Source organism: Barbatula barbatula, assembly GCF_947034865.1.
Source record: "Barbatula barbatula genome assembly, chromosome: 18".
Classification (NCBI taxonomy): domain Eukaryota; kingdom Metazoa; phylum Chordata; class Actinopteri; order Cypriniformes; family Nemacheilidae; genus Barbatula; species Barbatula barbatula.
This window is the reverse complement of record NC_136781.1, coordinates 18307695-18320855: the sequence shown is the minus strand read 5'-3', so window position 1 is coordinate 18320855 and position 13161 is coordinate 18307695. Positions and strand designations below refer to the sequence as shown.

Below are 13161 nucleotides of genomic sequence, written 5' to 3'. Positions count from 1 at the left end.
AGTTCACCCAAAATTGTAAAAACAAATCTGATGTTCTTTTTTACAATCACAATCCCATTGTAATTTACGGTTTACTTTAGTTTTATTTACATTTCCACATCCCAAACACAGCTACAACTAATGTAATTGGGTGTGTTAGATTTATAGTGTGCGAATAATCAAGCATTGGCAATAGTCGATGGTATTGGTAAGGGCAAATTAAATTCATGAAAGTGAATGGAAGAATAAAATAACTACAGGTTTAAGATTGATTCATTTAAAACTCAGAAACAATCGAACAAATTTAATTTACATATTATCTTCAAAATTGAAATATTAATTTGAGAAATGGCTTTTTCAGCAATCATTTTATACAATTTTAAAGATATTCTCAGCTCCACCATTCACCAATGTGTTTATAGTCTGCTTTTGCCCTAGCCAAGATGGCGGCGGTGTTGATGTACGATACGGGGGCCAATGCGGTGTCTAGGTATTTATTATGTCTGTGGGTGTAACATTTACGCCACATGCTTGAGGTATTCAGCCAATCTCGATGCATTCAGTCAACTGGCTAATCAGAGCACACTGTGCTTTTCAGAGTAATGAGTTTTGTAAAAATCAATGTGTTTAAGAAAGGCGGGGCATAGAGGAGCTACAATAATGTACGGTATGCGAAAAAGTTATTTTAGTGAGTTTCTTTTCAACCTTAAAACATATTGTATTGCCTCCTTAATGTTGTTGTAATGTACGCACACTAACCTCGGGCTTGGGGGTGGGTCTAAAGAAGACGAGGAGTCCGAAGTAGAATCCATTTGCAGAGGATTTATTGAGCAGCAACAGAAACAAACAGATATCGTAGACAGGCAGTGGGTCAATACCAGAAAATCAGTCCAATCGGGCAGCCAAATCAGATGGGATAATCCAGACAATCAAAGACAAACAGGCAGAATCATACACATGGTCAGCAAACAGGAAAACAAAGGGAACCGCTAAGGCAGTGTAACTGGAAATACTTCGCAAAGCATGGATGTAGCTTCTCTGGCTAAATAGTCACCAAACAGGAAGTCAAGGTAGAAGCAGCAGAGGGAGCAGATCTCAGTCAGTTTTCAGGGGATGGCTCCCTCTGCTGGCGTGGCGTTACAGAACCCCTTCCACTAAGAGCGTTTCCTGACACTCTCCGAGGCCGTCCCCTGGGTCATGGTGCTGGTTGGTCGGGTCTGGCTTGATGAAACTCCTCGATGAGAGACGGGTCCGGGTCCAGAATGTCACGGGTGGCTACCCATTATCTCTCCTCAGGTCCGGTTTCAGGAGGGAAACATGAAAGGAGGGAGAGATACTGTAGTTAGCAGGAAGCTCTAATTGGTAAGTGACCTCATTAATACTTCCTTATTAGTTCTCAATGCTCTCTGCAGATGGATGTGAGCACTGTCCCACACCATCTCGCTGCTTCGAATCCAGTCGTCCGGTGCTGGGACTGATGAGGGTTCTCCGGACCAAGGGAAAAGGGGGGATTTGAAGCCTAGGACACACTGGAAGGGTTATACTAGTTATACTTGTAGATGAGTGAACCAATGAATTTTGGGCATATTCTGCCCAGGGCAGGAATTCTGACCAACGGTGTTGTTCTCTACTACAATATGTTCGGAGGTATCTGCCGATTTCTGGATTCAGACGCTCCACTTGGCCGTTAGCTTTAGGGTGATAACCCGAGGTAGGGCTGATGTTGAAATCAAGGGGCTTACAGAAGGGCCCTCCAAACCTGAGAAGTTAATTGGATGCCTCTGTCGCTGACTATGTCATCAGGTAAACCATATACTCTGAAGATATGATGAAATAAGGCTTGGGCGGTTTCCCAGGCTGTGGGGAGTCCCTTTAATGGTACCACATGGCAGGATCGTGTGTTATCGGTTTGAAGGGGGTAGATCAGTGACAAAATCTATGGACGTTGGGGAATTGGTAATGGTTGTAGGAGGCCTGAGGGTAATTCCTTGGGGGTCTTAGATTGAGCGCAGACTTTGCATGATTTTACATAGTCGGTAACAGCTTGTGACATAGCTGGCCACCAGAACGTGTTTTGTAATGCGAGATATACCAGGATGACCTGAGCCAATGGATGAATGGACCCACTGCATGACACGGAGGCGTAAACTTTGTGGTACATATTGTTTGCCAGGTTTGCAGTTGGATGGTGCTGGTTCTGATTGTTGTTCTTTCTGAATGTCCTCCATGATATCCCAAGTTACAGGAGCTAAGACAATGGATGGTGGAAGAATGGGTTCAGGATGGACATTGTCAGTGGAGAGGTCATACTGTCTAGATAGAGCGTCGGCATTACTGTTCTTACTGCCTGGCCTATAGGTTACAGTAAACTGGAAGCGGGTGAAGAACAGCGACCATCGAGCTTGGCGTGGGTTCAGACGTTTTGCACTCTTTATGTATTCAAGGTTTTTATGGTCAGTTATGATCTGGAGTGGATGTGCTGCACCTTCTAGCCAGTGTCGCCATTCTTCAAGGGCGGATTTCATGGAAAGAAGTTCCTTGTTTCCCAAATCATAGTTTCTTGCGGCTGCCGTTAATTTCCTGGAGAAGAATGCACAAGGATACAGCTTACTTGGTTGACCATATCGTTGAGAAAGTACTGCCCCGATTCCACTATTGGATGCGTCTACCTCCATGATGAGATCGGGCAGATCGGGTTCGGGATGTTTCAAGATGGGTGCTTTGGTGAATCTCTCTTTCAGGGAGTTGAAAGCGTTGTTGGCTTCATCTGTCCACCTTCATTTTGTAGAGAGAGGTCAGAGGTGATGCTATCATGCTATAGTTACGAATGAAATGTCTATAGAAGTTTGCAAATCCCAGAAACCATTGGATTTCTTTCACTGTTGAGGGCTGAGCCATTCAGTGACTGCTTTCACTTTGGTTGTATTCATTTTGACCCCTTGATGACTTATTTGGAAGCCTAGAAATGAAGTTTGTTTGACTTGAAATTTTTTCTTGACGAAGAAAAAGCCTGCAGCTGCCAGTGAAGTAGTAGGTCGGATGAAGCCAGAATTCAAGACCTCTGTGATGTATTCCTCCATGGCTTGACTTTCATTTCAAGATAGAGGGTAGATCTAACTCTTGGGGGGCATTGTGTTAGGTAGGAGGTCGATAGCACAATCCCAAGGACGATGAGGAGGTAGTCGTGTAGCTTTGACTTTGCTGAAGACCTCTATTAAGTCATGGTAGCATGTTGGGATTTCAACATTCAGGTTTGTTTCCGGGCTTTCCACACTGGTTAGGAGATATGGAAGGTCGGCTTGCGGCAAGACAATGATTCATACAGGACCAATGAATGAGCTCACCCTGCTGCCAGGAGATGCTTGGATCGTGAGCGCTTAGCCATGGAAATCCAAGGACGAGCTCATGCTGGGGGGAGTCTATGAGGTATAGACAAATGGATTCTTGATGAAAGCCTAGAGAAGTTTAGTTGCATGGGTTCATCGCTGATTGCAGTTTCTGGGGTAGATACATTGAAGGCAGATGTTAAATTACTCTGTAGAACTCCTCTTGCACTTCTACGCAGAGGAGCTTGTCTCATAAGATTGTCAACATGTATGGCCAGGTTTACATACTCAGAAAATGACAAATCATCTCCTTTGCATGCCAACTTTATTTGTAGTTTGTGGCTGAGACTTTGCTGAAACACGGCCTTAAGAGAGATATAATTCCAACCGCTCTGGGCTACAAGTGTTCTAAACTCGACTGTATAATCAGCTGCTGTGCGGTTGTTCTGGGAGAGGTGAAGTAGTTGAGTTGATATATTCTTGCCCCAGCAGGATATTCAAACACTTCTCGCAATTGTTGAATAAAATAATCCAGGTTTTAATTTGTACATCGCTATCCCATACAGCAGAAGCCCAGTCGATTGCTCGGCCAGTCAATAGTGTCATTAGAAACGCACACTTCTTTTCATCGGACTCAAACTTATTTCTTTGATGATCAAAGTATACTCTGACTGTGAATAAAGCCTTTACAACGTTCAGCAGAACCATCAAATTTGTCAGGAAGAGTATTAGGTTTAGTGAGCAGATGTAGTGAGTCGGAAGTTCATTGACTGATCGTAGTTGAACGAGATGCTTTTGAAAGCCCTTTATGGCTTCTGTCTGGTAAGCAAACGCTGCTTGCAGGTTGGCTACCTCTGCTGGATTCATGTAAGGCGAAGTATTCTTTAAAGAGGATGTGGAGTCCGAAGTAGAATCCATTTGCAGAGGATTTATTGAGCAGCAACAGAAACAAACAGATATCGTAGACAGGCAGTGGGTCAATACCAGAAAATCAGTCCAATCAGGCCGTCAAATCAGAAGGGATAATCCAGACAATCAAAGACAAACAGGCAGAATCATACACGGTCAGCAAACAGGAAAACAAAGGGAACCGCTCGGTAAGGCAGTGTAACTAGCAATACTTCGCAAAGCATGGATGTAGCATCTCTGGCTAAATAGTCACCAAACAGGAAGTCAAGGTAGAAGCAGCAGAGGGAGTAGATCTCCGTCAGTATTCAGGGGATGGCTCCCTCTGCTGGCGTGGCGTTACAGTGGGTTTGTTTATACATGTTTTTTTTTACTCTTTTTCTACTTGATTTTATTATTATTTTTAATGTATGGGATTTTTTTTGTTCTTGTTAAAAGTCAAGAAACATTCAGTCTATGTAATGAAGTTCCATAAAAGGAAAGAAAGGAGACGGGAACCGGCGAACATGTTTAGGACTCAACACCAATGTGATAACACCCCATGATTAAACAGTTCCAGTATGATCTTCTTGTATATCACAGTTCCAGTTTCCCAGATTTCACAATATATTTATTTCCAAATGTATTATTTGGTGACAATAGCATGAATCTCCAAAGAAGAGCAACATTTTAAATAAGCCAAATTCCTGTTCCTGGATGAAAGTGCAAAGTTATAAAAACTATATACGTACCAAGTTTCGTCCAAATGAGTACATTTGTGCGTGATCTGTGCACCAAGTTTATGTGCCCCGTTTAAGGGACGCTACACATCCCTCCTGCCAACCTTTGCCCAGGCCTCATGGCCATCAACAATATTTTGAGCATGTTAAAGGCCCCAAACTGGACCGAAACCTAGCCGTTTTCAACTATGGGCCCTAAAAAATAAACATTACTTTGACTGATAGCATTAATAATTTTTAACTTAATAATTTTTAACACAATAATAGTGTTAACAATAATTATAATACAATGCTTTGTTGTTAACAACAATAATATAGTACATGTACTAGTAATGTAGGGAAAATCTGATATTGTGACAGTTCTAAACTATATCATTCATAAAATCCATCACTTTACAAAAATTATGACTATACATCAGTTGTGGCACCATTTCATCATTTCACATCAAATTGCGATCCCTATTCGGAATAGACGAATAGCAGATACCATTAACAAGCAACTAGGTTGTGTGAAAGCTTGCCAAAGGTCTTCTGAGAAACTAATAAACTGTATACAACACATAAAATGTACGCAATTAAAAATAATTTATCACCAAATAGATCACCTTGAGTTTCTGGATCTTTCCAGAGAGGGAAGAGTGTGTTCCGACATGTTGAAAGAGAGACGGTTTAAAGCGGATGCGCAGATTTGCCTTCTGTCTATCACAATGTTTCTGTGGAGCACAAAGAACAGGTTTATATGTGTCACAATAATGATCACATTCTCAGTTATACACACAGTTAAGTCATTTTGATGATATACCCTAGATTTACACTGCATTTACTCCTGTCAAACTTGGCAGGTGTTGTGGTCTCAACAAGTGTCTATTCCAATTTAAAAAGGCAGTCTATGTAAAAGTTTAAATGTTACATCACACACTTTTTTATGTTAGTGAATTGCTTTGTGTCATCTAAATACAGTAAATACACTTTGTCTTAATATTTTTTTGAGTATAACTACAAACACCTGGGGTAACAGAGTTTAACAATTTATTAATCCAGTATTCAGTATTTAATATCTAACAAAGACAACATCATGACAACAGTGTCTAAGTATCAAGCTGGCTCTTCACAAAATGATCCACCTCTTCATTATATAATAGTTTTAGGACATTTAAATAAGGAAACAGAGCTGATTTTTCAATTATCGCAAACAGGTAATATACACATGGTTTATGTAGATAGAAATAGCTCAATCCAAGGTAATAAAAACATATCGCTGCATTATGTAAGGTCTTTATACACCCCTGAAGACATAGTTATGTATTTTATATTGCATTTCTCTCAATCGATCCCCCAAAAAATTAAACACAGCATCTATGTGATCATCTCTTCTCTTCGCTCTCTCAACGGAGGCAGTCGCATTTTCTCTTGCTCCCGTCCTCCCCTTTACTTTTCCTGCTGACCTTGTGTCTCATCTCGTATCATCTTTTGAGAGATTTTCTCTGCACTGCTCTACAACTGAAATTATGGATAAATGGTCTCTAAATAACCATAACCTTTTATGTTTTACTTATAGTAATTTTTTCTTGTACAGCTGCTTTGTAACAATGAAAATGGTAAAAAGCGCTATATAAATAAAGCTGACTTGACTTGACTTAAACGCTATTGACACGATCTTCTCGACGAGAAGCTTGGGTTTGGGGGAACCTGCCTGCCCTGACGGAACGTTTGCAGCTGGCTACACGATGGACGCATGGGAGAGATGGCGGATCGTGTGTCTGGCTCCTCTTTCCGTGGAGGACATTGAAGATGTCTACCTATTCGGAACCATGATAACAGGTATTATGCTGATTGGATTAGGCTGTGCCGTTTGTTATCGAGAAATTAAGAAAACGGTAACAGCTCTCAAAAGTCTCACAAGGCTGACCGTTATGATGGAAGTCGTGGGAAGAGCAGTCGGCTCTGGAAATGAGACTATTAACCGCAATATGGATTCTATCACGGAGAAGCTCACGACTTTGCAAAGGAAAATTGATATTGTTGGAGACCATATTGGACAAAATGGACAAAGAGAGTAGCCGTGTAAATGGAATGCGGTTGCTCGCCCAAAGACCAAACAATCAATCTTATCTCTTTCGACTCCCCCGTATCAGCCTTGGCCAAGGCTGCTGCTGAAATTCAACCCTGAGTGGAGCAGTACGGAGAGACGCTCTTGCGTCCCTCCCTAATTCTACTGAAACACCTGCACAGACTCTTACACACAGACTTTTACACACAGACACAAACATAGGCCGCACCCAGATCCAATGCCTTCGTCGCTTTGACCCGCCAGCCTGACAAGTGGGTCTGCATGCGGCGCCATCATGGCAGCAGAATCAGATGCTGCTTGTCGGAACTAGATTACCTATCCCTGTTGCAAGTCTTGTCTTTGGTGTATTGTGTACATGTTTTTCTCCCCACCTTCCCCATGTTATGCTTTATCTTCTTCTAAAAATACATTTTGTTGCACTGTACTTGTATGTGTGTAATGACAATAAATTGAATCAAAATCAAAATCAAAAAATCAAATATCAAATGAGCACAAAAAGAAACAATTAAACAATTGATATACTCTACTTGCAACTATAGCATATATAATTTATACTTACCGCATCTTTTTCTGGGTTGCACACCTTCACCCACATGATGTGGTCCAACAGCCAATCAATGGGCTTGTCTTTGTAGAACATTAGCATAAACTCCACAATCAAAGGCAAGTCCAACGATTTGAACATTTTACCTGAAACAAGCAAACCAGACCCTGGTAGTAACTAGTAGTTTATTACATTTTCAGAGTAACTAACCCAACACTGGTTGTGAATACAGGTGCATCGGTTTCATACTTGCATAAGCTTTGTACTAGAAACACTTCTTGCAATGCACATTGACATAATGTTGGGGTTACGATGTTCTATGCATTATAAGTTTATGTTTACTGTTGTTTTACTGTCAAATATAATGATATGAGTATGTCCATGCTGTGCTGGGTTTTCTAAATCTTGAAAACTAGTTGGCAGGAGTGTGAAACGAGAGCTTTGAGAAATGCGGAAGCTGAGTGTCAAATAACGTGTGTGTGTGTGCGTAAATCGCATTTTTCGGCAGGACGGCTATTTTCAAAATGTTTTGCAGGGAACCAACGGTTGGGGGAGAATGGAGTCAGATTAACATGTCCCGAGGTTCCAGAGGATTGAACGCCCGCCCAAGGAAGGGGAGGAGCCTGAAGAGAGAATCGACGTCACATATATTATAAATATCTGTAACCCGGAAGTGTGTTTTTCAGTTGTTCGCTCATATATATGTTGAGAGGCAACCCCAGCTGGAAAGAAGCTTTTACATCTGATAATAAATTCTACTTAAACTTATTGGGAAAAACTGTCTCTTTGACTTTTCTTCAAATTTTTGAACATGCAGGACTGAAGCGAAAAAGTCTGTCAAATGGTGACCGTCGACGTGATTTGAAGACAAAGAGAAGTTTTCGCGCCACATTCCGGCGGACCCTGCGGGGGAGGGAAAAGATCTCAAAAAATTGAAATAGTGAAATAAGGAAAATCAGATTTAAAAGATTCTTTTAAAACAGTTAGAGTCTGTTTTACGGGTTCGAGTCCCTTGGCAAAGAGAGAAAGCCATAAATTTTAAAACAGTTAAAGTCTGTTTTCGGGTTAAAGTCCTGTGGTTTAAAAAAAAAAACACAAATTCGTTATTTTGGTGTGAATGTGATGCAATTAAATTGAATAGGCTGTGTGTATGTGTATAATTTAAGTTGGGGTGAGGAGACGATCGTAAAGAAACCAGGAGGGAAATTATATTGAATATATATATATATATATAAGTAAATAAATATAATTGAATGGCAGAGTTTCAAAAGGAATGTGACCAATACGAGTGTCCAACCGTAGTAGAGCAATGGCAGAATATCGATGAGATGATGATAGCTCAGGCTGAACCAAAAGAGAGGAAACAAAGGCAGAAAGAATCTGAAGAATGTTGGGTAGCGTTGTGTGATGATTACGCATGGGCTAAGGAGGCCGAAGAACTTAAAGTGCCCCTGGCCCCGAAAGTAAGGAATATGGAGAAAAAGGCTCATTGCAGGTTAGTCAGACATAAAAGTGATGAAAAAACAATTAAATGGTATAATACAAGCAGACATAAGAGTAAAGGGTGTGACTTAGAAAAACAGTTAAGAAAATGGACTCGCATTGCCCTCGTGGCAACAGCTTTATCACCCATTAGACATGATAGAAAGGAAGTGAAGGCAACAGAGGCTGAGGGTAGAAAGGAAGTGAAGGCGACAGAGGCTGAGGTTAGACAGGAAGTGAAGGACGGAAACAGTGAGACTGAGTCACTAGCACCGCCCCCTGAACAGTACCACCCCTTGTATCCGATCCTCGCTCAGCCCCCACCGTACATTTCACCAAACACGACTCACAGCAAACAACAGGTCATGATTGAAGTGAAAGAAGGGGTCCTTGACTGTCATTTGAAAGAATTAGGAGAGCTTCGACAAGAGGTACAACACCTGGGCAAGATAGTAACAGAACAGGTCAATGCGGCACGAGGGAAAGTAGATGAGACAATGCACCACGTGGCAGAAAATATGCAGCTTCCAGAGGGAAGTGGTGGTAGTAAAAACGGAGCAGGAAGCGAAGAGGAAGGGCGCAGTTTTAGAGCATCTAGCCCTGTAGGAACAACAGGTCAGGCCCATGGCACAATGCACACAGTATGTATTACGGGAACGATGGTAATGGAGGAGGAGCCAATAGCAAAACGTTCTAGGGGAAGGGAAAGAGAGCAGCAGTTGTCTAATTTTTCAATTGATCATTGCCCCCCTAACGAGCCAGAGCAGAGAGAGCAGGCAATGAGTCACCATACTAATCAGTTATATCCAGGCGTACAAGCCCCATTGCAGTACCAGCCCTGGTCACACAGTGACATGACCGCTATTTCCAGTAAACTTCCTCCAATTACATCAGGGGGCTCTAAGTGGTTGAGTAAATTAACGGCCTTGAGTCATGGTACCGTTCTGGCTTTGGGTGACATAAGGTGTCTGTTGGGTCAGATTTTGACAGCCTCTCAGATGGGGAGTTTTGAACTCGAAGCCCAAACTTTACAATATCCAAATGATCTTGATTTTTCAAAGGTAATCACAATGGTGGGCAGGGCACTCGGTCGATTGTACCCATTGCCACCCACCGTATACCAAAACATAAAGTTTTGCATAAAACCAGGTGAGACAGGTGCAGCATATTATTTCAGGTGCGCGGCTGAGTGGGAACAGATGGTGGAAGAAAATAGTTTAAACAACCCAATTACACGAGACATATTCAGAGCAGCAGTCATGGCAGGTGCCCCTAGTGGTGTTAAACAAATAATGGAAAATAACCCAGACATTCCAATTGCTAGTAACGAAATATGGGAAAGGCATTTAGTCCACCACACAGATAGGGCTGTTGAGAAAACAGGAAAAGAGGAAGAACAATTAGAAAAGATAAAAATAGAGTTGCTAAAACTACAGTTAGAACAAGCAAAGAATGAGGGAGGGACAAAAAAGAGTAAGCAGATGCCACAACAATCCTATCAGCCACCCCCTTACCAATATAACGGCCCACCCTATGATACAGAAGCCCATGCAGCAGGTGGGAGGGGAAATAGACAAAGTAGCAATTGGAGGGGTAGTAATAGAGGGAGGGGGTCTTATGGAGGGAGGCAGCAGGGCGGGGGAAATTGTTACGTGTGTGGTGAGGCAGGCCACTGGATGAGAGAGTGTCCACAGCTTTCAGGTCAGTATAACGGACCACCTGCGGAGGGATGGGGTCCTCGAAGAGGTGGTGCCGGTGGTTGCGGCAGGGAACCACAAACCCCATACAACCCGGGGCAACACCCTCCACCACCCTCCAACCTCCAGGCGCCGGTGCTCCCATCATTGGGCCCGGAAGGTGGCGCGAGGGATTGTTGATGGGACCCCCAGAGAGCTGAAATGAGGGCTGGGGCTGAACCTCTCATTTCTTTAATGGTAAACAACAAACCATTACAAGCTCTGGTGGACACCGGAGCCACCTATTCGACTGTCACAGGCGGCATAAAACAATCTGATCTGAGTGACAAAACTGTGACGGTCATCGGGTTCTCTGGGGGAAGTGAAAGCTGGCAAATGACACAACCATTTAAAGTAGAAGTGGCAAATCAATGCTTATCACACTCGTTCCTTTTCTCCAGCAATGCTCCCATTCCTCTTTTGGGTAGAGATTTAATAATAAAGTTAGGGGCTAGCATTCTGTGCTCAGTAGAAGGGGTTATAGTTACATTTCCAGATGGTACAACCATTAACTGTTCCCTATCAGGTAATATGACAGACAGCCAGTGGATGCTGACCTCGTGTGGGGAGGAGGAGGCAGCTGATCTTTACTGGGTAAAATTAGATGATGACACACAGTGGGGCACAGCAATGGAACTGTATAATAAATACCGTTCATGGATTTCAAATTTAGATATCTATTTACCCCCCATAGACCCATTGCATTGTACATTGTTTTATGACAGGAATGACATAACCATTTATGAAGAAATGTTTCAGGAAGTGGAGGGAGACAGATGGGTGTTGGAGGGAGCCGGAATTTTTGTGAGTAAAGAAGGAGTGATGGCTCCAGTGAAGCTGACAGAAGAGCAGTTGAAGTGGTATGAGATGGCAGACACAGCAGCACCGCACATATCGTTAGCCTTACACCCAAGCCATGAAGCCAGGGAGCTAGGTAAGATTACAAAAACACTGTTGGCCACCCAGGATTGGGAGCCCACGGAGAAGACGGATGTTAAATATTCACCTAAACACAAAGCCTATTGGATAGAAGGTGCCACACGAGACACTGGAGCTCTAGAGCATGTGCAGGTTTCTAGATTCCATGGCAGGGAGCTGTCAGATAGTGTGGGAGAACCAGATATCATAAAAAATTTACCTGAGGATCTTTGGTCTCAGGGCCCAACAGATGTAGGTTTTTGTAACATGTCTCCAGTTTACTTTCAGTTAAGCACACCTGACCCCATCTGGATTCCACAATACCGCAACAAACCTGAGGCGGACGAGGGTGTGGCCGCAACAGTAAAAGGTCTCCTAGAGAGTGGTGTTATTACACCATATAAATCTAGGTGGAACACGCCTATTTTTCCGGTGCCAAAACCAGGCACGAATAAGTACAGGTTGGTACATGATTTGAGAGCAATTAATGCTGTTGTGGCTACACCATCATTAACAGTGCCTAATCTGTATACTGCACTCTCTGTGATAACACCTGAGCACAATTGGTTTACATGTATTGATTTGGCTAACGCATTTTTCTGTATCCCTTTAGCAGAGGAATGCAAGGCGTGTGTGGCTTTCACGTACAAAGGTTGTCAATATTCTTACAACCGATTACCCCAGGGGTTTGTCTTATCACCAGGAATTTTTAACCATGCACTAAAACAACAATTACAGGACTGTAGTGAGCCTGGAGACTGTGTGTTGATCATGTATGTTGATGACCTCCTTTTGGCAGCCAAAACAGAGCAAGGATGCCTGGAGGGGAGAGAAGCTGTGTTAAGACAATTACACAAAAGTGGCTTCAAGGTAAGCAAGGAAAAGCTGCAATTTTGCAGACCTTGTGTTACATTTCTAGGTCGCATGATAACCCCAGAGGGCTCCACGCTAACGGTAAGCCCATAGACGAGGAATTCTGAGTCATCCAAAGCCAACCACGGTTAAGGAGATGTTGTCATTCCTAGGCCTAACAGGGTATAGTAGACATTATATTCCAATGTATGTTTCATTAACAGTCCCTTTGAGAGATCTTGTAAAACAACAGGGTATGAAGAATTTGAGAGCAGACATTGAGTGGACACAGGAAGCTGAACGGACGTTCATCAACCTGAAACAACAAATGGCACATGCAGCTAATCTCAGCAGTGCCGATTACAGATCACCATTTCACTTAGACGTCTCTGAGACAGGGTCAAGTGCACATGGGGTACTTTATCAAAAAGACCAGGGGGGCAGAAAAGTGTTGATGTATGTTAGCATGTTGCTGGACAGTGTAGAACAAAGACAGCCACCATGCAGCAGGTTTGTCGCAGGACTGGCAAAGATAGTGAAGAAAACGTCTCACATCGTTATGGGCCACCACCTAATTGTTTTAACCACGCATTCAATCGCATCTTTTGTTAATTCTGAATCATTCACA

At 42.7% G+C, this 13161-nt stretch overlaps 1 protein-coding gene across 1 annotated transcript in view; it reads right to left on the bottom strand.

Annotated features, from left to right (window-relative positions):
- Window positions 1-13161, bottom strand: part of mgat4b (alpha-1,3-mannosyl-glycoprotein 4-beta-N-acetylglucosaminyltransferase B) — a 125508-nt gene that overhangs the window by 27196 nt on the left and 85151 nt on the right. Inside the window, exons 9-10 of the mRNA XM_079480525.1 lie at window positions 7561-7691; window positions 5536-5643 (exon numbers count right to left, since the gene is read on the bottom strand). Coding sequence (XP_079336651.1) covers window positions 5536-5643; window positions 7561-7691 — 239 coding nt within the window. The remainder of the gene's footprint in view (window positions 1-5535; window positions 5644-7560; window positions 7692-13161) is intronic.